Here is a 26,836-nt window from a genome sequence, read left to right on the forward strand (position 1 = left end):
ATTTAAACAGCTCATTCGTGCTCTCTTGTATTTTTACTCTCCCATTATGAGTATTGTTGTTGACGATGTTGCTGTTGTTCTTGCTGTTGCTATTTGAAAGAGCTTCTACCAAAAGAGACATCATTTTTTGTAACTAGAAACTATGACAAACAACACCATATGTGTGACACATGATGCACCCTTTCGCCGTGTTTGTCCTGTCATCACAAGACAACTCAAACGAAGAAGTTGAGCTAACTTCAGAAGTAGATATATTACAAGAAAACAGTATTTTCTTGCTCACATTTCAGATTTGGAGCTTTCAAATAAGGTATAGAAAATAGGCCATATGTAACCTTATGCTTCTATGAACATCTAAGTCCATGCAACATACATAGTTATTATCTGGAAAATCAGAAACTGGACTTTTATACATTGCATCATTAAAAAAAACGCCTTAATAAACATAACTGAACAAATGTAAAGTCATTAAGATAAATTTAGAAACTGATGTCAACTTGTAAATTCTCGTCAGCGTTGTCTGTTTTAAGTTAAAACTGAAGGAGAAATTATAGCTAGCAGTTAACTTATCCCATGAACTTTATTCTGATTTTCCCAGAAAATGATCTGAGACAAAAAAAAAAAAGTGTTTTGTTTTTAAACAAAAGTTTGGCAACCTCTGAACTAAAATGTGGCATCGAAAACAACTCTTGCATTGACTGATTTCCAGGATTTTCTGTCGATTTCTGGGTATGTGTCACTGTGTATGTAGTGGTGCTGATCAAATGATGAGTGGCAGTAAAAAAAAATGTCAATGATGACCCTTTCCCTTTTTTTTTCTTTTTTTTTTGGTTTGTTTGTAATAAAACTGAATGAAACTATAAAAAAAACTGATTGTTTTTTTCTTGATGGTTTGAATTTCTGAAATATCTCAGCTCTGCTTTGCATTTTCTGCTAATTAGCTTCCATGCTACTTAGCAAAAAAGATGCTAACCCCATTCGACATGTAGCTGCTATTTGCAGCCTCACAAAACAGTACATTAATGGAAATTGTGTACTTCCATACTTACACTTGCTAATTTGAGCACATAAGTGCTCCTGCATGCAGTAAACTCGAACTCATTCTCAATATATTGTCAGTGCTGACAGAGATGCTAATGCTAGCTGGCTAACACATATTTATGCCAGTAAAATTGTGACCTTGATAGCCTAAGCATTAATCACATGTGCTTTCAGAAGCTTGACATGTTTGTACTTATATGGAGCAACTTTTACGCATTAATGATGAAATGTTTCCAGTAAGGGAACTACTGTTTCTTGTGATTCTGTCAAAATTTCTGTACTGCACTTGAATGTAGTGTACACTATTTATACTACATGGAAGTGTAATAACAGTAGTATTCAAACTGAGACGCAGTCTGTCTTTCTCAAGCAGTATGAAGCCAAACATAACTATGTTGGTGTTGCATTTCCCTCAAAGGCATGAACCTTCCTATGACTCAGGCTGACAACATTTCTAAGCTTCCGAACTGATCAATTTGTGACTGTAGGCAGTATGATTTTGGATAGTTTGCACGTCTTATTCTCATGAATGTGATATCTCGGGAGTTCTTTTAGGGATTTCTTTGTGCCATTTCAACTCATTGATGGACTAAGACTGAGGTTTTGCAAAGTGGGCGGCAGTGGCGCTCCAAACTGTTTCAGGGGAGTTTCGGTGAATAAAAGTGAAGAAATGTTATATTAGTAACACAATTAGCTATTAACAGGGGATCCCAGAGAGTAAATTTGATGTGTGGTATTTGGCTAAGAAACAATTCATATGTGGGCTATACACACAGGGGTTTCATTAAAGGGAAACTCCGGTATTTTTAAACCTGGACCTTATTTCTGGCATGAAATACGTTCATCTAATCACTGAGAACAGTTTGGTGAAAGTCCTTCGGAAGATATTTAGATTCCTCGAGATCCATATAACAGAGTGAACGGGGCTTAGACGATGCAGCCTCTAAATAAGGCATTATCTGTCTTTATTTCACCAATACTTTAAGAAGAATTAATGAATGAACGTGTGCTATAGCTCTGTTAGCTCATAGCTGCTGTGTTGTTGTTATTGGCGGCTATCGGGGGGCTTATTGAGGGCTTTCTACACACTGGTCTACTGGGATGATGTCGTCGACGTGCGCTGCTTTCACCAAACTGTTCTCGGTGAGTAGATGAACATATTTCATACCAGAAATATGGTCTAGGTTTAAAAATATACCGAAGTTCCCCTTTAAATCCCTACAAAGGCATGCAAAATGACAGCAACGATAATCTAAACAACCACAAAGATGCATAAGCTACATAAGAATATAAAGATGTAAAACAGACAAAAAGAACTGCATAACCATTAATAAAAAGCTCCAAACGACCACGAAGAGATGTAAAGCAACAGTTAAGCTGTTAAGAGACTCTGAAAAACAACAAACAGGCTCAAAATGACCACATGGATGGACAAATTACTCCCGCTAATATATTTATGTATTCATGCTATTACTTTGTTATATATTAGAAACTAATAAACAGACCTTTTTTTTCTATGTATTTTCTGTATTCTGAACACGAATCAGACAGAAATATTTCACTATATTTTGCTTTCTAAGTGTCAGTGAGATCAAACAAAATAATCATGAGGATCCCATAAGCATCAAGGGATGGAGCTAAATGAAGGGGGGCGTCTTATTCCTGATTTTATCTGAGGGGAGGCTCACCGTCCCTGACTTTGAAAACCTCTCAAACTTTTATCCAAAAAGTTAGGGTCAGTCTTACTGTTGTTTCATGCTTTGAGATGTTAGCTGCTGCAGGTTGGCTATAAATCTAGTTTCTTTATGGAGTCTTTTGCTACAGTCTGACATTATCTGAAAAGAATTTAAACCTGTCATAAAACTGACTGAAACATTTAAAGCAGACCAGGGGGAACTCATTGAATAGTTTGTCACTTTGTTATCTCTAGCTGATATTAGCTGTTTTAACCACCGTACACTGCAGCCGTACTTCAGCTGCATAACTCCAGATCACGTTAATTAGAAAACATTTCACAGTTTCCAAATGCAGCTTTATTTGCTCAGCTTATCAGAAAATGATCTCCCTCGTATCAAATGGTAAAACAACAACCAAAAGTGAATAAGTGGAATACAGAGAAGTTTATTGTGCTTCCTTAGCTCAGTGAAAAACACTGCATAACTGTGCCGGTGGTCTTGCTGAACAGGGTCTGTTCTTAGTTATACAGATCCGGTATTTTGGAGCAGTTATTGGTGTTAATATTCTGATTTCTGTGTCTTTCCCACTTTTTCCATTGTAGTCTTAGCTTTGGTTTTGTTTCTGTGAGGCATTTCCTTATTAGTACTGTTATTTTTCCTTGTGTTTCCGGTTTATTTTTTAGCTATTTTCACGCTCCTGATCTTTGTTAAGTTTCTAGTTTATTCTGTTTTAGTTTAGTTTTGTGATAAGTAGCAGGCCTCGGTTTGTTCTCAGCTCCACACTCACCTGTTCATTGTCAGTCTGTCACATTTCCTCATCGGTTCCCCACAATATATATATATATATATATATATATATATATATATATATATATATATATATATATATATATATATATATATATATATATATATATATATATATATGCTCCCCTTTCTATCTCAGTCTTTATCAGAGCCTCACCTTAACTCTCATCATTGATCTGCTCTCCAGTTCTGCTCCTTATTCATCTGATTTGTCTAGTTAGCTCTGTTATTTAGCCTTTTGTTTTTATGTTTATCTATAGTCTCCCAGCTCAGCCACACTTTTGGTTTCTTTTAAATAGAATCTTCTGTTCAATCGTCCGTTAGCCTCTGCATTTGTGTCCTCCACAACCTTCCACCACCAGCAACCCTTACAGAACCACTTATTATCCAAGCAGAGCTGCTTCATTGAATGATAATAAGCGTAATAATGTGCCTCCCCTATTGCAACATAAAGCACCCACAAATGTTTGGGAAAACGATCATCTTCCCCAAATCTTTGCTTTTTGAAACAAATATACTTTTCTAAATGACCACACTTTAAAAGATCTTTATCTAAAAGTGAAAAAAATATCAAAAAGGATACATTTATCCCCCTTTTCCTTAATTTCAAATCTGCTTTTATGACCTGGTGGACATTTATAGTGAAGACAGACAAAGGAGCCTACAACATACCACATTTGTGTATTTCTAATGTTAACATGCGTCAAATTAATATGTGAATCAAAGCCAGGAGGTGGTCAAAGGTTGTTAAATATAATATTTAGTATATTGAATGCCATGAAACATTTTTTGGGGGCAAAGAGTTGTATTCTGAACTTGCCAGTCAAGCTGCCACCAAGATAATCTTTGCACATAAGCTTCAAAGCAAGTAAATTAAATAAAATTTGTTGTTAAACAGAGATTTTAAAGACTTGCTGAGTCATTCTGCTCCGATGGTGCACAGAAACAGGAAGTTGCTGAAATGGGAAGCTATGAGAAAATCAGTGATTCAGCGTGTCTCCCCCTCACAGACATTATCACAAGGAAGCAAAGCAAACGAGAGAAACAGATGATTTGTCACCCATGATGACATAAAGAGTCAATCCGATGTTATTCAGAACAGATTGATGCCACTCATTCCTCCATTTACTGTTACAGCTGCTTTTTTAATGGAAACGTCTGATCAACTCCCATGAAGTCAACACTGACAGGATGATAGAAGGTGAATAATCACCTGTACTCCAAATTAGTTTTTCCTTATGTTCTACACTTGTTGTTATATGAAAAATGATGAACATGATTGAAGCACTAGAAGATGATAACACTAGAGGCAGTTAATGTTTCTGCAGTCAACAATATCCCCAATTGCAATATAGATAAAACCTGCTTCTTTTACGTATAAATATGTCTGATTATATCCTTTTAGGTCGTTACTGACACTGTCCACAACTTGTCTGACCACTAAACCCATGAGAAGACACAAAGCAAAAGCTTTTATGATTTAAGGTACAACATAAAGATGTAAGACTTTTTTTATTGAACTCTTAAGTTCTAATTCTAATAAGCTGGCCATGAATTTATATAAACACTTGGCAAAGAAACATTAGAATGAATCTTCACTGATGTATCAATCTACCCAGTAAATCTGGATGAGATATGGCGACAGTCAAATGAGGTAAAGTGGGTTGATGCTCACTCAAAACCCTTCATTTCAATGGTGAAAACAGTAGCAATACAAACAATAAGGGTGTACTAAAACATGAAAGCTACAGGATTTAAAAACAAAATGGCGAGCTCAAAGAAACTAAAACACACCAAGTGACTATTATCTGTCTATTTAACAGTATGACTACTTTCTATCATATTACACATAATTATTTGGAATAGTATAACACCATAGTTATCACATTTTGGCTGCTTACCCTCATCTTTACTTTCTCTAGGATTTTTCATTACAAAAAGTTTAAAGAAGAGCTTCTTAAAAACAATACGAAAGGTTTATTCAACATTCATCATGAGTGAGTTCAGGCATTTATCATAGTTTTACAGACCAGACTTCACAAGGTTTTCTGAGGTGGTAATAAACTTTGACATTTTGGAAAAACAAAAACGGAGTCGAGCCAGGGAAATATGTGTGTGTGTGTGTGTGTGTGGTGATAGGGGAGGGACGAGCCATGTTTTTCCTCAACTGTGGTTCAGGTTCAGATTCAGGAAGTGAAAATTTAGATGGCCACTTGTGTGTGTGTGTGAGTGTGTGTTCTGATTGGTGCTGACAGGGAAATATGATGTGCACATAGATGTGGATATAGAGGGGGCCCCTGGGGTTGGGGGGGTTACTGAGACACAAAAAAAGGAAGGAGGAAAGTGATGAGGAAATATAACAGGATATAGATACTATATAATGTCTACATTTTAAAAAAGGGAAAAAAGGGAATTTTCCATTGGAAACATCAGTGTTTGGCTCCAATTAAGAACACAGCGATCGCTGCAGTAAAGTGCTGAGGAGAAACCAATGCGGTCCGGCCACAAAAACTACTTATAAACAAGAGTGGGAGTGCTGAGTTCCACTGCTGGAAATACACACTGTGTTGTAGCAGGGAACACTTTACAAAGCAGCTGCTTAGGAGACAAAAGAAGAGCTTTCATTTTCAAAAAGATAGAAAAGAAAAGAAGATAATCTGGCAAACGTGGATACTGGGACCTTAAACTAGACTCAGTTTAAGATTTAGTGCCACACGCTCGATGATGCGTTTTTCTGTTTAAACTTTCAAGACATGGATAACCTGAAACAACTCTACAGGAATTGAATTGTGAATCTTAAACATGCTTATTCTGACCATAAGAAACTACTATTTCATAACTGGCTTTGCATGCAGGCAGGCTGCTGTCCTACTGCTCAAAAGGGCTAATGCTAGCATCTGAGCACACTAACTTGACAATATAAGTCATTTTTACCCATTTTATGTGGACAATTAGCATGCTAACATAGCTAATTAGCATTAAAATCAAAAGCACTGCAATTGAATACTGTAAGGATGCAGGTTTTTATGTGAACATTTACCACATATTAGAGGGAGTTTTATTCAGAGCGGATGTCAGTTATTAGGAAGCTGTATACAGTCATCTGCAACAAGCACAACACACCCATGGAGTACATCTCATGAGCACTGGATGCTGATCCACAGCAGGCTTCCAGAAATCAGCCAATCAGAAGAAAGAGTTCTTTAAGAGAGGAGCTGACGTGATTTATTTCAGACTGAATAAACTGAGAGACAGCATAAAGGGGCATTATACAATAAATAAGGGTTTTCTTATTCTTTTTCTTAACTAAAAGTCATTCAAAGTTACTCCCGTAGAGATCCAGAATAAGTTCATCCTTCAGAGTCAGTGTGGTTACGTGCACAGTTTAATTGAGCTACATCTGCTGTTCTTCATGGCCATTTAACTGGACCGCCATCCCTGTAACGGTATCCATACATGGGAGGGGAATCGAGTTATTGAAGCTGTGGACTGTGTGAAGAAATATTCAAGATTCCTCTGTGCAAGATCATCATACCTGTGATTGAAGCTGAATTCACTGCACAGACGTTGACTTTGCGTTACTTGAGCGGCGATTTCGTCAAATGACGCTGTTGGTTTTGAAATCAGGATTTTATTAGAGCAGAGAGACAGTCTGGAAATGCTTTAAGCGACCACAAGTTTAAACCTAATCTTAATGGGCTGACGTTCAGTCACAATTCCTGATGCATTTAGTCATCTGACAAAAGTAACAGAAAATATGTGAATGAGAGCAGCTTTATTGGGAATTTGGCTGTAATAATACACACTTATACGTTACTGGTTTTACAAAAAGATGCAGAAAGATGGAAATTAGGAGAATGTGCAGAGCCCTCAGGCATATTTGACTCTAGTTGAGGGCGTATGTGCAGGAGTATCTCAATCCGCCCGTATTAACTGGGTGTGGATTGCAGTTTTTAGAAGCTTGGTTCTGTACGATTTTGGTCAACTAACTTTTTTTTTCTGGGGTCAAGTAAACGCACCGAGCGACAGCCGTGTTAGCAGCTCTGTAAATCTGCAAGTGATTGATTTAAATATCGATGGTGAACCTACACAGAACCCACATCCACACGTGACCATTGTATGTTAGTGTGTCTACGTTTGGAGTGTTGTAAAATATTTACGATAAACAGCCAAATTAAAAACTGAAACATCACTATTGTGTTGATATAGATATGATTTTATCTTAGTTTACTTGTTTTAATGGGAAATTGTTCTATTTCTACACTTTGGTTCATTAGAAGACTCGTTCTCCTCCTCCTTGACAAATGGATTACAATCTTTGTGATTGTCTCCCCAATTATGACGCCTAAATGATAGTTGGTGGAGGGTTTACTGAATTTCCATTATCATGCCATGTAGGCTCTGAATATTGCTACCTAACAAGCCAACGACAGATGTTACAGTCTGTGGTGCCATGACATATATCTAGATCAGTAAAGATGCAGGTCATAGATTCACCAAGAAGGATTATTCAAGCTTAATTTAGAGCAACGTTTTTATCCTAAATACCAACATGTGAAACACTGAGTCTAGTGGCGGCCGACGAGAACGACAGTTTTATAAGAAATGAGTCATAAAAAAGTACCTGACAGGTTGACTTGATCTAAAAAACATGTTTTATATACAAACAACAATAAATTTAATGTCAACTTCTTCTTGTGTTATAGCTTTAACTACATCAGTGACTCTCTGATACTACTTTGACTGAAAAACAAACACTTATCTGATCCTTTACAAAAGTGAAGTGATGATCATTGGATCATTAAACAGATGAGAAACAGCCAGAAAATGCAGCCAAAACTAAACTGAAAGATTTATGCCGTGCTTACAATACCTTGCACCTCATCTTTTAAACTCTTATAAACAATCATTTGACCTCTGCAAGGACAACAAATTCACATCCATGTCATTTAAAATGCTCCGCTTTCTTTGCCCTCTCACAACTTGATTCACTTTCTGTAAAATGCGTGACTCATATACAAAATATTTAACAAAAAGAGCTTGCAGTAAATTCACGTAATCGCACTGTAATTTCAAGATCATAAAAATCATCAGTATGCACACAAAGTTTTTGATTTGTTAGATTTCACACAGACGCAGCATTGTTTAAAATGTCAATGAAAACCGGAGTAGGTTTTTTTTTGTTGTTTATAGTGTTGAAATGCTCACAGACGCGCTCTCGGCTGTGGAAGTGGAAGACGCGTGTGCAGCATAACTGTCAGCCTTAAAAAGAGAGTGTAGGCTGCAGAGCAGCTTCCATCACATCTGTTCTCTCGGCAGAAATTTATCAAGGAATTTTGTTCACTGTGGGTCTTGGTTTTAATCCAAGTCTGTGTTCCAAAACAGCTCCGCAGTTCAGAAGGAAAATTCCACTACAGCATCCACAAATGTCAGGTTTGTCTTTCGAATGAACATATGTGGGAATTACTGGGGAAAAGAATGTTGCATTATGTGATGCCTTATGGCCGTTCTGCCACGTATAAAAAAAAAAAATCCTCAAAATATCCGTCAGTCATACAAAACGAGAGTTAATTCTGTTGTACTTCTGTGATGAGTTAGTGTATCTGAGAATAGTTTCCAACTATGATCAGATGAGCACAGAGCTTCAGTTGACTTTAAAGATGCTGAAGACATGATTGGCTACAGGATGGAGACTGAAGGACGGGCCAGTGATGGCCTGCAGCTCCGTGCCTCTGTCCAATCGCAGGAGGCCAGACACCTGGCAGGGCTTCACGAAGTGGAAAGAGTGCGGCCCAGCTGAGGGGGTTGTTCCATAGCCCTCCATGCACTGCAGCTTCTGGGGCCTCGGGCCGTTGGTCACCACATCCAGTTTCACATACTGAGACTGCTGCTCGTTGAACAACACCTGTGGAGGCAGAGAGAATGATGTACGTCTCATCAAGAGAAGTCAGAAGACATAAGAGGAAATAGCTACTTCCTTAGTCTGCCAGAGCATTTCAAAAATCCTGCTTTTGTGCTTTTTTTCTCCTTTTTGATAGAATTTTCCAGATTTCTGTCAACTTGACAGAGCAAAACCTGATATTCCATTTTTCCTAATGATGCATACCTCAGAATCATGACTGACAGAGCAACATTAACTCTGATTTACCAGTGGTAGGTGGATGTGGATTTGCTAAAAAATAAATAAATAAATCTCACCTTTCAGATTATTCATATCTGAATTACTAAAACTGTTTAAGTTTAAGTTGAAATAGTGTCTTAACAATCTGACCAAGCATTAAATGCTAACTTATAATGATTGCAGGCTTATATATATATTGAACTCGCTTTTATTTATTTATTTATATTTAACACAAAGTTACTGTTTGAATGTACACAACCATTTGTATGCCAAGCAAATGTACTTAGTTACACATCCAAAATAGTAAGAGCAATATTAGCATTAATTTTAGCTAATTTCCAGTCTGTTTGAACTGCAATTGATAGATTTACACCACTGTGTCAGTTAGGCATTTATTGGCATTATTTCATACCAAATCACATACACCATTTTAAAAAGTTGTCTTAAAAACACTTAAAAACTCCACTGGAAGCATTTGTTAGCAAAATGGCTGTTCAAACTGGCTAATTTCTGTGCTTACTTTTAATCAAACTTTTTAAGTAACTTATGTAAATATATACTTTTTTGGTTGCCATCAGAAATGCATTTCAAAAGCAGTTTCGACTCTTTGTTTCCCCTCGAAACTGTAGATGTAGAGCTCACAGTTAGCATGCTAACAATTAGCATGCTAACAATTACTATGCTAATAGTTAGCTCCACTAGCTACAATTATAAAAAAAAAATCCACCAGGATTTTCAGGAAGTTCAGCTTCTGATATTCAAAATGTGGTGTACACATTGATGTGGTTTTCCTGAGCCTGCAGCCTCAACAAGATTAACTTCAGGTTTTGGCTCTGTGTGTTTTGGACTAAGATTGTGTTGTTCCTGCATGATACCACATAGTTTTCTAAGGTTATATGTTGGATTTTTGAAGCTGAAGGCCAAATCACAAAAACAGAGCTGAAAGATCCAAGACAGATGATAATTCTCCGGTTTGTCTCCACGCATATTAAGTTACTCCACTGTTCGTGCTGTAATATTGATTATCGCATTTTTACCCTCTTAAGACCCAGGCTCTAATTAGGTGTGCATTTCTAATTTCTCCTGGCAATTTGGGATGAGTAGAACTTGGTCAATATAAATCTTAAGCATTGCAAAATAATATATTTCCTTATATTGGAACCAGGAGCCATGTTATGAAACTCTTCATTAATGAGGCTGCAGCATTTAGAGCGTTTATGGAGTTTATAGTACAACACTGTTAATAAACTTTTCCTTCATGCAGAAACTTACTTGGCAGAACAGGAAGTAGACGCCCGCTCTCTCTACAATGAAGGTGCCTTGTTCCTTATTGTACCTCACTGCTTTACTCATATTCAGTGTCCTCTCCTCCCAGCCCTTTATCACACCGCCTTCTCCCACTATAAAACACATACATATCCCTAGTTATTCATCACATAGATACAAAAGATTCAAAGATTATCATTCATTTTAATGGCTCTTACCTTGCTGAGAGGAGATTTTGGTTACTGGTGGACAGGAGGAGACAATGAAGGAGACAGAAAAGGGAAAGTCAATTTGAATTTTATGAGCGCAATCTTATAGAGGCATATGATTGAAAACACTTCAGCAGATGCTACATGAGACGGCTATAAAGGATCTGCCAAGACACTTACTCTCGAAATGAGACGCCGCTTTCCTTCCATTTCCATTCTTCCCTCGAACTGCCCCCCCTACAAAATGCAAAGACAGACAGAATATGGGTTTAAATGCAAAGAAAATAACATCTGTGTTTTTTTTGATAAAACAACCATTCACATTTGTATCAGTCTAATAACATGGTGTGTTAATTTGCTGCCATTTCGATTCAACCTGGACAGTTTTAATGTGGTTTGCAGATGGGCAAAGGATTTCCTTTCAGTTGCTTTATTATATTTCCTCAAACTGCTATTTTCAGTAAAAAGCGTGTGCCTTTTTCCTTTTTTTCTCCCTGTAGGGGCTAATCTTAGTGCCAGCTGGTCTCAGTCATCTAGAACATACAGAATAAAGAGAAAGGATGGAAGGATGAGGACAGAGAGCTTTGTGTGTGATGAGGGCTGAAAGTGGGGGAGAGACAAGATGGACTGGTGAAAAGTGAAAAAGCAAGCATTAAAGACAAGCATTCAGGGACACAGCTGAAGGGCTAGAAGGCTAAATAAGAAAAATTAAGTGCTGGAAAAAGAGAGTCAAAAAGGTCTTTGGCTGCTCTGTGACCCAAAACAGTCGATTAAGAACAGAGTGAAGCAACAGCTACGGTCCCTTCTCACACAAATACAATAAATAAAACACAACACTGAAAGACCAGAGCTGAAGAAGGCATGCTCTTGTTACTCACTAAAGGTTTATTTTAGCCTTGCGATGTTGCCTGAGGGGAGCGATTTAACATTGAAAAACTTGAATAGTCTCAGCATGAACTGTGAAAAACATACTTTATGTTTCAGGAAGGAGCAGCCAACCAACAGACTGCTGCCATGATTCAGGAATATTAAGTCTCCGCTAAAATAACTCACAGGTGGGTGACCCTGTAGACTTTGGATTTGCAGTGCACGAGCATATAAAGCCCTCCGGCTGGCCAGATTTTCCTGACTTGAGCTGTCAGTCATGAATAAAGAACATAACAGCAGTGTCCTGCTGAAAAGCTGGACCGCTATGGTCAACTTTCCACAAACTGGAAGCCTGTTTGGGCTTTTTTTTCTTTTTCTTTCCATTGAAATCCATGAATTTCTGAACGCTGTTCCCTGTGTTTTGGGAGACAAAATAGGATATCAGTTATCAAGTATGTACTGTACACATATAGGATGTCAGAATAGAAGAAATTTGAGCAAAACATGCTGCTCTTTAAATCAATCTTTTTGCCTTGTTTGGACATTCGTCCTTGAGCTGAAATACAGCACGAAACCGCGTGAAGGTTCACTCTCGGACAAAATGTGAACAATCAAGCAGTTTTGTGATGGTGACGCAAGCAAAGGCTATAAATACTGCAATGATAGGTCATCAAATATCACTGCTTTCACAACAAATCATAGCTGTGTCAGTCGTGTGCTCAGGCCGGTGAAAAAACCTATCCCATTGCCCAAAAGCGTGCGGCAAAGACCCGCTCCTGCGCCAGCTGGTTTTCTGGGCTTCGAGGCCATCCTGGTCAGACCTGTAATTTCTGAGACAGTCATCCAGCTGCCTACTTTTTCCTGTGTCAACTTTTAGAAGCGGGTAGTGGCTGCGGCTCGCTAGACCTGACCAAAGTGGCATGTGGGCCAAGACTGACCAGCGTTTGTGTTGAATGTCCTTCCCAAAAACAACAGCAGAGTGCACTTGGTATGTATATTGTGCCTGTGGTGGTGTGAGCAGTTTAGAAGCTCGTCTATACGTTGGTGGTGCTGTGCTGTCGTAAAGAAAATGCAGCTTGTGATTTGTAATACCGTCTCTCTTCACTCGCTCCAGCAACAGCTCCCTCTTCTCCAGAATGAGCTGAACAATTGCCTTCCTCTGCGTATTGACCTGTTGAAAAGTGGAGAAAAACCACACAGTTAACAAATGTCCAGTTAGTTTCTTCTGACTTCTCTCTGGCAGGGATCCCTCAGAGCCTCTCAAAGCCAGCCACATAGGCAGGCTCTCTTCCTGCAGTATCCTACCCCGGCTGCCATGCCAGCTTTAGATATCCAACTTCCTCCGAAAGCCGTTGCAACACTTAATGCATGTTTCCAATCCTTTAAATTCCTCACGTCTGCAAGAAATTATTTTTGTCAAGCCAGCAAAGTTTTAAATCCTTGGCTGGGGGCCAGCTGAAGGACCGATGCGGCCTTCATTGAATGTGAGGAGAAGTTGCTCTGGAGGGGAAAATATGCTTAAATTTACTGCTACTGTGGAACTGGAGGCAGAGAGTTGCACTTGGCTCTCCAAACATTCACTCATGAGGAGTTGGCAAATGGTCAAATGGACAGGATGGGGGGCCCATTGGGAAAGGCTCCAGCATTAACACTCCACGTGTCCGACTTGTGAGTGTGTGTGCAGGTTTGTCAACATGATACACAGCCCAACCTGTCCCGCTGATCTGAGATCCAGCGAAGTCAGGTTTGGCAAATACCAGAAGAATTTCCATCGACTCATTTTTAGAAAACAATTTGCCTCGTGGTGTAACCTCGCACGAGTCTAACATTTGCAGCAAGTTTTAAAACCTCATCTTTAGGAGTGCTTTCTGCAAGTTAAACTCAGAGTTTAGTGATCCTTGCATGTGCATGATGAGTGGAGTGTGCATGCAGGCTCCAAATGATTTACACTTGCTACTCTTTATCATGCCTCAAGCCTCAGTGCAGTCAGTGGGGGCATTAAGCGCTCGTTAGCCAAATAGTTGAGGTTTTCCAGTAAATTGAGATAAAACTGGAGCGCAACTGGCACTAGGGCAATTAAACATGGCGGGGGAGGAGAGACAGGGGGTGTACACAAAAACAAGCAGCAACACCGCACAACTTGACTGCACTTACTGGTAAATAATAAAAATTAAAACGGCTATACGTGCAGATGGACTAGAGAAAGGAGGGGTGAAGAAGTGTGGAACTGCATATTACCCCCCGCAAAGATTCCCGTAACCGCAGCCACAAAAGAAGTTGCATAACACTTGAATGTATATCAAAGTTGCAGTCGAGTAAATGTTATCACTGTTCAAATATGCATGCTACTCAGAGGAGGGGTGTTTGTAGGCTTGTAGCTATGACACAAACCTGCTCAAGTCGATCCTGCAGGATCTTGAAGGACTGAGAGAGGTCCTGCGTCTGTCGCCAAGTCCACGCCGTAAACAGCGCGCTGCATGCGGCCAGAGACAGAGCCACCAGGGCCAGAGAAGCCCAGACGACCCGCAGTTTGCGCACTCGCCTCCTCTGCAGAATCCGATGCATTGTTGGTGCACACTCCACTGCTACTCACCGCCGCAGATCATCCGAAATTTACACTTTAACTCCATTCCAGCAGTGCATGAAGTCCCCGCGAATGCGTGTCGGTCCGAATGTCCATTTTGGTGAGAAAGACGCGCGAGTAGACACAAGCTGATCGCTTTTTAGGGGAGCAGATCTACAGTTTGATTTGATATCGCAGATGATTTAAAGCAATCAAACATCCGATCCTTCTTCCTCACGGATCATAGCCACCATCCTCCTTGTGTGCAGACCGACTCCAAATACAAGAAAAACTGTGCAACTTGCGCACATCAACTGTTGCATCCTTCTCCTTGTGATTCGTTGACTCAGCGCTCTTGTCTTCCCTTTAAACGACGCGCTGGGGGGTCAGTCTATTAGACAGACTGAGCACAAGCGAGAGTGGAATCACACACATACGTAAACACACACACACATACACATTGCTGGGGGTGAGGTTTGTGGACGCTGATGTTGGTATACCACCTGGCATCCGCTGTGAAAACCAACGCAGTACGCGTAAAGAAGGCACTAAGGGCTCACCGGAGCTTCCGCCGCCTGTCAAAGCGCTGCCATCAACTGACATGCCCTCTGCAGCCATATGTGCCACTCAAGTGTGCAACAGTACCGTTTGTGACCACACGGTGGCTGTAAAAGTTAAGGTACGCAACGCTGTTGTGCGAGTTTTTAATTCCACTGCGCTCAACAGGTGAGTCCAGAAGCGTTTCTGTTACAGTTTCTGTTAACAAGGAGTAATTAATGAGAGAGAAGCCTAACGAACACGAACGCAATGCATATATTCAAGCGTAAGAATGTTTTATTTTGTGCTTTAGTTGCACAAATAATTCAAACTTTAGAAAGCAAGTTCAAACAGTAAAACATTTAAAGTTCAACCCAAACAGTGCAGCGGTCTCAAAACGCAAACCAGACTTACCTTGTTGTGACCAACTGCTTTTGTATATTCTTTTCTCACGTTGATCTGTCTGAACACAGTTTTAGGCCTGTGGAGGTAAAGCTTCTCTTTTAAGCTAAAATTACTCCCATCATAAAGTTAGGAACCACTAAAGGTGTTCTTACAGTATTACTCGTGATAAAATCAAATTAACTGCACACATTAACCACTAATATAAACCACTCTTGATGTGGAAAAGCCTGTGAAATCATAATTCATACAGCCATGTGAGAAAGAGGTTCAAGCCATGGTGGATTTTCAGCTTATTTTATGTATTCAGACAGTAAACCTCTCTTCTACTGTACCTACAGAAAAAGGTTATATACTCTAACAAATTAAACATACAGTAAAATTAACATTTTACAGTCATTTGCATCAATTAAACGAATAAAAAAATTCAGATTAATCAAAGCCGCATGTGGGGAGACTCTCCGACTCTGAAGCACGGTGGTGGCACTGTTATGGTTGGGGGTTGCTCTGTTTGCTCAGGGACTGGACAGTGTGATTCAGCGCTGGATTCTGCCTCATCTCAAAGAGTGCTGGAGGACAATGTGAGCCCATCTCTTCAAAAACTGAAGACGAACCAGAATTGAACATTTCAACAGGATAATGACACTAAATTTCCACCAGGAAGTGGCTCAGAGAGAAGAAATGCGCAGCCATGGAGTGACTGAATCATGCCAAAATTTAAATCCCACCAAAATGTGACGGGGGAATTTGAAAAGTGGAGTGCAACCAAGAATATATCAAGAAGCTAAAGGTAAACGTTACGATTATTGTCCCTGTATTAAGGTTTTTATGGTTATTTGTATTTATGCTTCTGAAATTCATGCAACATACATGCACTGAACATGTTAATTGATGTATATGATGTGTGTTTTTTGTAGATTTTAGACTGAGCTGCTGCCTTCCCTGGCCAGGACATCTCTAGCAAAAGAGATTTAAGATCTTCAAGGTACTATTCTCATGGTGAAATGAATTTCTGCCAAAAGGAGCAACAATATCCTCTGAGTCCAAACTTGTACTTTTCTTTTTCAGTGAAGAATATTACCAGAATTTGAACATTACACTGGATAAATGATTCAAAAAGTAATTTGTTTTCTTGTGGTTCTCCTTGAAGTTGATCAGCTGGCACTGTTTTAAATGAATCAGTAATTATATTGCTCCATTTTATTACTAATGTTTAAAAACACCTCAGAGATATTACTTATCCATCAAAAATGTGCCTCATAACTCTGTTTCTACTCTTGAAGTTGTGACAGATGCCACTTCCTGATTATTCTGGCCACAGATTATGACTCACAACAAGTACATTGTACTTTTACCAGTAAATTATAGCATTTCTTTCCATGTATTGACAAAATATATAGTAAGAATCTCAAGAAGACAAGCTCTATAACTTCATAGTGGCCTTTAAGGAAAACCTGGCGTTAGTGTGCCCTCTGTAGGTCAAATGAAACTTCACTGTTGCTGTAGTTCTGGCTTCAGAAGCAACATTCAGATCTACATTTTGGTTACACACATCTGAAATTAATGTCTTCCTTATGGGTAAACTTACAGACTGTAGAAAATATTAAATGGACAGCTATACACACACATCTATAGAAGTTGCAGGGTGACATATTTTATTATTTGAATCACTGAAGAGAAGTCAAACACATCAAGACAGTAAAACACAGTAAATGTTTTCAAGAGTGGATGTCAACAGGGAGCCCACGGTTCATTTGTGAAACCAACATCTGGCTCTCAGGCAGGCTTCTTTTCTTGTCTTTTTTTGTTCTGACACAGCAAATGACAAAAATTCTAGCAGCTACCTTTTCGTGTCCAAAACCATCAAACATTTGGCTGAAGTCATTTGAAAACCTTGTGAATCCATTTTTGGCGATTGCTCATGTTTCATTTTCAGGCTCAAGGATTTAATGACTCCACAAAGCCCTTAAAAACTCAGCTGATGAAGTCTAACTTGTGACGGTGTGCCTGAAGAATCAACTTTTGGATGCACAAGGTTTTCAGTCTCCTTTATTTTAAAACAAAACCATTAGAATTATGCCTTTTTCTAACAGAAAACATCAGTGGCACCACATGGCATTTGAACAACACACTAAAATGATGACAACATATACACACTGAGGTCCTTTTATAACAGAAAGGAAAACACATCCGCATAAACATCTCTTCTACTTACACTGACAGATACACAGTGTAGTAATTACAGACACGTCCAGCACGCTGAAATCCAAATAAACACAATTGTTTTTGCTGCTGCAGTGTTTTGTATGCAGAGTTGCACCTCAGATTTATTGCAGCTGGATTTGACAGGAACCGGAGTTGAACTTTGATTTTGAAATAGTTTGATGAAGCCAAGTTGCAAACAGAGTTACAACTTGTATGATTTATGGCTCTTGGTCTCATTTTCTGATGTGAAGCAGCAGACAAGAGCAGATACAAATATCTCCTCATGTTTCCTTGGACTCGATTGATGTTTGAGGCATGCATGATTTTTCATGGTAAGTGAAATGCACCTATCCACATCGATGCTCTAGAGGTTTCAACAGCGAAATAAGTAAAGAAATTCTTTAGTGAATTGTCTTGCAAACAAAGTATGAACACACATGCCAACTGTAAATATCACAAAGAAGGGTCAGTGGTTTTTACTTGTTTGGAGAGAGAGAAATTAAACCAAATATAATCTATAACTCAGCCTGTTTTCATTAAACTCTGGGAATTGATACAAAAGGGTAAGAGTGACTGACCATAGAGCAGAGATGCAAACCACAATCATGCCACTTTCACTTTAGCGTGGCAGGTTCAAGGTTGTAAACTGAGCCTACTTTTTTTGGATTTTTCAAAATTCCACTAAATTGATCCAATCCACTTCTCTAAAACCTGCCCCACATGTTTGGCTGCATGGAAGGAGGTTTTAGATCCAGTCCAACCCATTTCTTTAGTGCACACCATATGCAGTATGAAGTAAACAGTAAAAAAACCCAAAAAACTTTTACGCCTGACAGCAGCATTTCATGAAGAAAAAAATAGGAGTGACTGACTCTTTGGTTGCTGTTGTCATAATTTGCCATACATTTAAAGGGAATACATACCGAAAATTCAATTTCTTCTAACAGTCAGAGTGAAATTCACGTCTTGGCTTTACAATGCACAAGTTAGCATCTGTGCAATGGAATAAAAAAATGAACTATAATAAAACTATAATAAAAATATTCATTAAATTTCTGGATTACTTATTGTACACTTAGTATTACATACACGTTTACACCTTGTGCTGTTCGGTCTGTCTAAACCAGTTATCACAAAAATTAAATATTTCATGAGGAAAGAAAACAAAAAAAATACAATTTAATTGTGCAGGTGTGGAATTAACATGTGCAGTACATTATAAACCTTTTCAAAAGCATTGCATAGGCCCCCTTCCAAATCTTAAAACTGCATCCTTGAATCTTTAAAAGGTCCATTGTGCTACATTTAGAGGGTTCTCCTGGCAGAAAATACAATATATTTCATTAGTTTTAAATCATGTGAAAATATTACATGCTGTGTGCCCCACAGAGAGCTATTTGTGCTTTCTAAGTGACCACACATTACTTTAAAAATCAAAATAATTGATTATTTGTCTTAATCCCTGCTCTGAATAGTGATTGTCAAATTTCTTAACTCTGAAGAAGTGCTCATACAGCTCTAAATCATCTCTGTCTACACTAATGCCACCATTTGCAGAGTAAAGGCCTGTATGTGCTAATGTTCACAGGAAACAGAGGGCTGGTTGATTAGTTTGACAAGAGACATATTGGGGGCGTAATTAATTTTCTTTTTTTAAAAAAAAACAAAGGAATTAGTGATTGAGCATAGTTATCTGAGTAAATAGAGTTTCTGAATCCTGAATCCTTTCCAAATTATGCCAATCAAAGCTAATCGAAATATCTGTGAACAGGATAAAGATATTTTGAGTATAAATATTGTGGAAGTTTGTATTCTCAGTTTTTTCAGCTTTTAACCATCACAAAAATTGTAACAGATGGATTAAACTGTTTATCTGCCCCAAGCTAAAATCATTAGCATGTTTGGCTAACTAGCTTAGCGCAAGTCCATTTGTTTAAAAATTAGCCAGAAAAATCCCCTTTCAGGTCAAAAACAGACTTTACACCATCCGAGAAAGTAATTCATCAGTTTAGAGATATATTTACTGCTGCTCCGTAATGAATCTGAAAAAGTTTCTAATAAAGCACTGCTAGCCAATATTACCAAAATTAGCATACCATAAAAGATGTTACACTCTCTTATCTAAGTGACATGCTGTTCTAAAATACACTGAAATGTATTAATTAAACCTCTGTGCTTTATTCACACAACGTCATTACACTATGACATAGTATTATACGACAGTGCTACTGTATATTATTGCATAATATTGAAAACAAATGTGAGTAACAACAACTGCTGTTGACAAAGCATTGACTGACTCAGAGTTAGTGTCGATAACCACGGTTAAACTAAAGTTAAAGTTGGAATGGTCAGCTTTTAAAAAGTCTATTTTGTTCACCTGGCTTCAAAGTTTAAACAGTGCTGATGAAGCCTAACAATGTCAGGAAAATTTCTCAGTATTTTGCAGTAAACCAGTGTGCATTTGTCAGCTGGGATGGAGTATTTCCAACCTTACCAACCAACTAAGAAAATGTCAGGTATGGCGTCTTCTTCAAAAAGGCAGCTTGCACAGTAAATGCAAAATCTTTTTAGCTCTACAGCTTGGGTTAACTACATTTATACTGACAAGCTCCTGTTGTTTAGAGATGAATCACAAATAAAACCTGGAAGCAGCCATGATTTCACCCACTTTTTGCATAGAATATAAGTCAAGTTCTGAGGTCCCACTTCTAAGTTACATGACCAGAAATTACTGGTTCATTTGATCTGAAGAGGGAAGAAAGTAACTGCTGAGACGAGGTTAGCTGCTACAAGTAAAGCTATAGCTGGAGGACAACCTAGAAAACATAAAATGATTTTGATTTAAATAAAAAAATAAAGGATAAGAGTTTATGGGAAGAAAGTGACTGATGGTGGTGGTTTGTTTCTATCATGGATGTTGTACCCTGCCTCTCGCTTGATGGCAGCTGGGATAGGCTCCAGCCCCTGAGCAACCCTGGATAGGATAAACCAGGTGTGGAAAATGAAATAATACAGTAAATAAGCATGCAGTGTTTGTGTAGTTTCTCTTACTGTCAGAGGGGGGAGACAAATGTTCCACACTAAAATAAAAAAAGCTTTCTGCTGTTTTTTTTAGTGGTTAATCTGTTACATTATGCTAGAATGGCTTTATGAATAAAACCTAATAACCACTCCGGCTAAAAGTTTAGCAACTAGGTAGTCATTTTAAAAGCCAGCATGATAATTGTCATTCTTAAGTTTTGGAAAGGGGCCAGTGACTCTGTCTCCGCACTGTGAGCTGACCTCGTGGTGGCAAAAGCTGTGAGGCCTTAATGATCACGTTGGATTAAGGTTGTGCCAGGTGCTCCATTGCTTCTCCCTCACAACGCATACAGTGGTAGCCCATCGTAGCGGTGACATCGAAGCAGCCCTGGCTGACGTAAAAATCCAGAGATGACTTGTTCCAGTCCAGAACGGTAAAGTTGAGCTGGTTGCAGCCAGCAGCTAGCCCCAGCTGCCATACACCAGTAGGAGGGAAGCGTACATGAGACACGTGTATGCGACCTCTCAGGCATTATAATATTTAGAATTTTTAGTTTGCAATCATCTTAGAGAGAAAGAGACGCTAAAGGCTGAGCATTCACGGTACATTTCTCACCTCTTACAGTCAAACAACGCTTTGATGTTACTCACCTGCGCAACCTTGCTCATAAGTGCTTTGCCAATGCCCTTCCCTGAAAAGAAAGATTTCATGAATAACTTGACATTTCTTGCACATACAGTTGCATAAAGACCATGTACTATACCTCTGTACTCTGGCATCACATACAAGTCCTCCATATAAACGGCTCTGCCCGACCACGAGCTGTAGGAGTAGAAGTAAAGTGCGTAGCCGATCTTCGTATGGCCTGAAAATAAAGTGGCAAAAAAGTGAAATTTCCTTTCCTGTTGTGTTAAGACTCTGTACGTTAATCACAGCTGTTTTGGGACGCTGTGACACAATGATTTGCAAAAAGCAGAAACCTCTATTTTTTCTCACAATAGAACACAGGAAGCATACAAAATAGTTGAGACGGGGTCGAGTTTCCCCACTGTGTAGCACCCCCGCTTCTTTTAACAACAACTGTAAACATCTGGGAACTGAGGAGACCAGCTTCTGGACCTTTGGGAGAGGAATGTTGTCTTATTCTGGCAGTATTTCCTCATTTTGTCTTCATGCTTTGTGCCATTGCTTTCTAGCACACATTTTGGATTTTGCCTCAGCCAACTTATCTGCCTAAAAAGACAAAAATAACTCCTCTAGACTCACATATCCATACAGACACTCCTTAGTATGGAGTTAGCTATCTGAATCCAGTGAATGGTGGTTGACTGTATGGAAAAAGGTCCGTATCATGGAAGAAAGAGGCCCAGATGGGCAGCAGAGCATAAGTTAATGACTTTATTACTGCACACAGAGGAAAAGCAGTACATTAACCTTGTTATGTAAGAGGTGTGTAAGGAGAGAAGCCACATCGGCAGCATGCTGTTACATAAGGTAACAGCAGTAATACAACACTGTGGAGAATTTAGCTGCTAAAAGCTCAATAATTCCCAAAGAAGGAGCTAAATAAATAGGATGGTGAATATTAGACTTAAACTTATCTGGTGACCAAATGATGACTTTAACCGTGTTCTGATATTACTCCTAAAGTGTAATGAGAAAGTGCTTCCTAATGCCTTTTGCTCTTCATAATGTTACAAGTAAAGTCTCCTATTGAGGTATTTTTATACATTATATATATATTATATCCTTTTTATACACAGTGTAGTCTTTTGCAGTCACAGCTTCAGTCACCTTCACAGAGAAGTGTAGGCTGATTAAGACGAGACAAAGTCCACTAATGTACAACAACAAGAGTTTAACAAGGGCTGGAAATGAAGACAAACGGACTTGTGGACTCGTCTGGCCTCATATCACTTCTGATCCCACCTCGAAGCAGATTAAAACTGTCTGTTATTATGAGTAAAAGCAGCTATTTCTAACAAACACAAAGATAGAAGTTTCCCTGCTCTTGCAATCACAAAGCTTCCATGGTTTGTTCTAAGTTACTCAGGCGAGATGGAGATCCTTCACAGTTGTAAATCTTTTAGTTATCTGGAAGGGACGAAGCAGGATTACAGTGTAAGTGTCGGCCAGGAAAATGGTTTAAGCTCTCAGCTTAGTTGAGCTGACTTAGACACAAACAAATAACCTCACAGTCTACAGAGGTGGAAAATATGGAGGCAGACTAAGAATAACTATCACATTTATGATATTTTAATCTTAATTTTTGTAACAACAACAAAATAAATCAGTCCAGGTGGTTTCTGGATGTAAGCTTATTTCCATACATGTGCATCTAAAGCAAACTGAAGCTCCTCTTCTTTCTGTTCGTATCAGTCAGTCCAAGTGCACGTGTAAAATGTGCAAACATTAAGTACTTATTAGCGCCTTTAGCACGAACTGAACCACATCCGTCTCCGTGTCTTCGGGGCATGAATGAAAACAATGTCATGGAACATTACTGACGTGTGATCTGTTTACACGCTAAACGTTTTTACCAAAATATCAGCACACATAAGACAAAAACTAAAGAAGAAAGCACCACGTGCGCGCCCGAGTGGAGCTTTCCTTACTGACAGAAACTGAAAAAGCAAACAAGGAACAGTTTAAGAAAGTGGAGGAAGTTTCAGGAACCCGTACAAACCCAAACGACCCTCCCCCACGTTATAACGACACCTTCGCCTTCTAACTGGCATTGTAGGAATTGAACTCATTTGGATTTTAATGAATTTGATTGGATTATGATTGGATTACAGTGAATTGGGTTATAATTGCCTTGAACTGGACTGTATCTTTGAAGTGCCTTGAAATGAAATTTGTTGTGATTTGGCGCTATATGAATGAAACTGAATTGGATTCAGTTAAACTGAACATGGGCTGCTGTTGTGAATCAGAACTCTCTCATTGGGTGCAACATTAAGTTATTTTACTTGGTTCTATTTGCATCTGCTGCACAGAAATCTGCATAGTTATTCAACTACGTGCTTTATCTTCTCACTGACTCGACACTTTTGGTCAGTTGAAATGGGGCAATGAGTACAGATTTTACTTTGTTCAGTCCGTCTTTACCTGATGGAGGTTTAAGTGAAGCTAGCATGATATCAGGCTAATTTATGATAGATTAATAAAGAAGTAAATAATAACTTTCAAAGATCAAGCTGGTCCACAGTGAACACTCTCCATTATTACATGTTTTTAACTTGGATCTGTCCTCAAGATGAGAAATTACCACCGGCTACATGCAGGTAAAACACTAAACTGGCTGTTAGAGCTCAGATTAAAATGATAGCTTACCATTTAGCAGCAGGTGAACATTTGAATAATTCATCACATTTAAAACATTCATATCCAATACTGTTCATCTTTCTGATCTACTTCAGGTGGCATCATGATTCCGTTCTCTATTTCCTCTAATAATGTCACATTTAACAGTCCTTTTTCACAGTGGTGGAGATCTAACCGCACAGGAAAGATATAATTGTTAAGATGAGGCCGTTGGCCTTAGGTCGCTCATACTGGCCGAACAGAAGAGGTTCAGCGCCTCATCAGTGTGTGCACCCCATCTTGGCTGTCCCTTACCCCTACTGTTATACACATGTTAGTTTAGCTCTGCAGGATAACATATGCTTCAACCTTCGCCTCCATATCAACAAAGGCGCATGAGTTTAGCCAGTTAGAGATTAATCTCACTCACCGTCTTTGGATCGGTGCTGTTCTGGCACCTCAGCGATGATCCCGTGAAAAAACGGGTTCTTGGAAAAACCATCTTGCTCCAAGTCTGAAATTAAGGAACAAGTTAAATAATGTTTTAAAAATGAAATTTTACACTTTCGTTTACACTTTACAGTTAGAAGCTTACATATTAAACAGTTTGAGTAATTTTTTACATTTTACATGATACAGTGAAGCAGGTTTTTAAGTTACCCGGTGCTGTTAGATAAATACACACAAAGTTTCATGATAACGACTTTTGTTTTATTGTAGTAACAATAGTTTAATGAACATTAAACTTGGACATAATCAAAATAAGAAAATATTCTGATCAGTTAGACTTCTGGTTGGACATGCCTCTAATATACCACCATGTTCCTGTCCTTGGCCTCGATGAAAAACGTCATGAGGTTAAGGTGGAAGGACGTCATTTTAAGGACTTTGGAGAAACAACCACCATGAGAATTCGACCACATTTAAACTAAACTAAGCTGTGATGTGGGTCTGCAGCACAGAAACTACGAATGTTAAAAATAAACATTCTACAAAAAGTGCCGGATGTATGTCATTAATACAGAATATTGCTTTATGTTTAAAGTTTGTGACTGAAAAAGAAAAGAAAAATGTATTAAGAGGCCACTCACGCTTATCTGCGTGTTTATTCACAGTTTATTCAACAAGATGAAAATAATTGAGTGTCGCCATAAAAGTTTTGATTGCAAGGAATCGTGGGACAGAATTATCCCCTTTCTATTAAAAGAGCAGTCTGCTAACCCAAAGGATATCTTTCAGCCAAGCCCTTTTCCAAAGGGAAAATATGTTCTTTTCTTCTAAACGTAGCAGTCTGTTCTTAACCAAAGTTTATCTTAAAAAGAAAAACAAAGATAAGCCTAACATGAAAAAAGTTGATAGGGAGCAGCACTGATTACGTTCCACCAATCAGTAACTCCACATGAATCATTTTCATAACTGACTGGTAGCAAAGATGAACTACCGTCATACTGTTAAGGCCTTAAAGGCATCAGATTGAATCCAACACATGCATCTGGCTCTTAGAATATAAGTAAGTACATAAGCATGGATGTTTTCCTGTTTATGTCTCTTCCATGAAACCATTAACATCCCACTGCATTGTTCAGACTGTCTCACGAGAAGTATACATGTAAATAAACCTCATCGTGTTTTAAAACCTGCAGAGAAGCAGTAACTCTCTGGGCAGCATCCACAGAGATCGGCAGCATGTTCTCGTTTTCAGTGATGAAAAGGTGCCCCCGTGTCCTCGTCCCATAGTGTAGTATAATCACTGAAGGTGAAATGAGAAATCCCTCGCTGAGACGTGTTCCTGCTTGCTGTTTAGTTCAAATATATCAAATTCTCCTTTTAAACTGCTGGAAACACATTTTAGGCTGTTCTATACTCACAGAGCACTAAATAGAGGCAGAGCAGAGAATTAAAAAACATAAAAAACACACCTCTTTGAGTGATTTTCACATGTTCAGTCACTTTCTCGAATTCTGCCAGTTCCTGGGGGGGGGGGGGGGGGGGGAGGGATACAAAGACAACTGCTGTCACTCTTAAGAACTCATCAAACAACACAAGTCCTTCACCTGAGGTCATCATGCAAGTCAGAATCCGACTATTATCCCACACGAGCTTGTTTTCAGTGACACAAACATCCGGTGCACGCGCTTCACCGCAAAACAGTTCAGCCAATAATAATCCAACATTTTAATAACAGAAGTGTGGTATTAATGTACAGATTTCGTGACGTATGCATGAGTCATTTCAGGCTTCGTTCCTCTCGGGTCATTCACAGCTGGTCTGCACGTGTCTGCTCACCACGATCATCCGCGCGATGTCCTTGCAGTCCTCCACGTTTGTTGCTCGGATGGAGAAGTCCATGTCTGATGGTGAATGTGATGAGGTGACGCTCACAGTGCAGGCGGTCCTGGACGGGTTCGACTGGGAAGACTGGCGCTGTGCCTCAGACCCGGACACCAAACCACGAGCAGGCTGGAAACCGAACACAGAGCGCCCCCTACAGCGAGGAGGTGACTCTGGGAATCAACTCCTCTTATGGACAAAGAGGCGCACTGCAGGACTGTGCTTCCGCTGTTTCAGGGTGATTTATGGGCATTTATCAGCCTCCTGCTGGGCTCAGATGAATCCTCTGAGAGGCTGTCAGCATTGTGACACTTTGGTTGAACATATGTTTTTATAACAATATGTATGAGTCGCCAAATGTAAAAAAATAATTAATTTAAATGGAAAACTTGCAATTTTTTAATATTTATCTCTATTTCCTCACATTTAGAACATTTTCCTCACATATAAGCTGAAAATTAGCCTAAAAGAACGCTGTAA

General features: G+C 39.0%; 2 protein-coding genes across 2 annotated transcripts; both read right to left on the reverse strand.

The window, feature by feature from the left end:
* Window positions 1-7,284: 7,284 nt before the first annotated feature.
* tnfsf12 (TNF superfamily member 12) lies at window positions 7,285-15,164 on the reverse strand. The gene is made up of 6 exons (XM_072376390.1): window positions 14,379-15,164; window positions 13,080-13,158; window positions 11,301-11,357; window positions 11,130-11,153; window positions 10,918-11,045; window positions 7,285-9,429 (listed from the first exon to the last, which is right to left on the reverse strand). Exons 1-6 carry the CDS (start codon window positions 14,550-14,552, stop codon window positions 9,169-9,171), a joined length of 723 nt encoding a protein of 240 aa, XP_072232491.1. The 5' UTR covers window positions 14,553-15,164; the 3' UTR covers window positions 7,285-9,168.
* Window positions 15,165-17,640: 2,476 nt separating this feature from the next.
* sat2a.1 (spermidine/spermine N1-acetyltransferase family member 2a, tandem duplicate 1) lies at window positions 17,641-26,496 on the reverse strand. The gene is made up of 6 exons (XM_072376636.1): window positions 26,312-26,496; window positions 25,945-25,996; window positions 24,456-24,539; window positions 21,483-21,584; window positions 21,370-21,410; window positions 17,641-21,190 (listed from the first exon to the last, which is right to left on the reverse strand). The coding sequence occupies exons 1-6, from the start codon at window positions 26,372-26,374 to the stop codon at window positions 21,023-21,025; spliced, it is 510 nt and encodes a 169-aa protein (XP_072232737.1). The 5' UTR covers window positions 26,375-26,496; the 3' UTR covers window positions 17,641-21,022.
* Between the last annotated feature and the right edge of the window lie 340 nt (window positions 26,497-26,836).

This window comes from Leuresthes tenuis, unplaced genomic scaffold, assembly GCF_036924035.1.
Source record: "Leuresthes tenuis unplaced genomic scaffold, fLeuTen1.0.hap1 SCAF_22, whole genome shotgun sequence".
In the NCBI taxonomy this organism is placed as follows: Eukaryota; Metazoa; Chordata; class Actinopteri; order Atheriniformes; family Atherinopsidae; genus Leuresthes; species Leuresthes tenuis.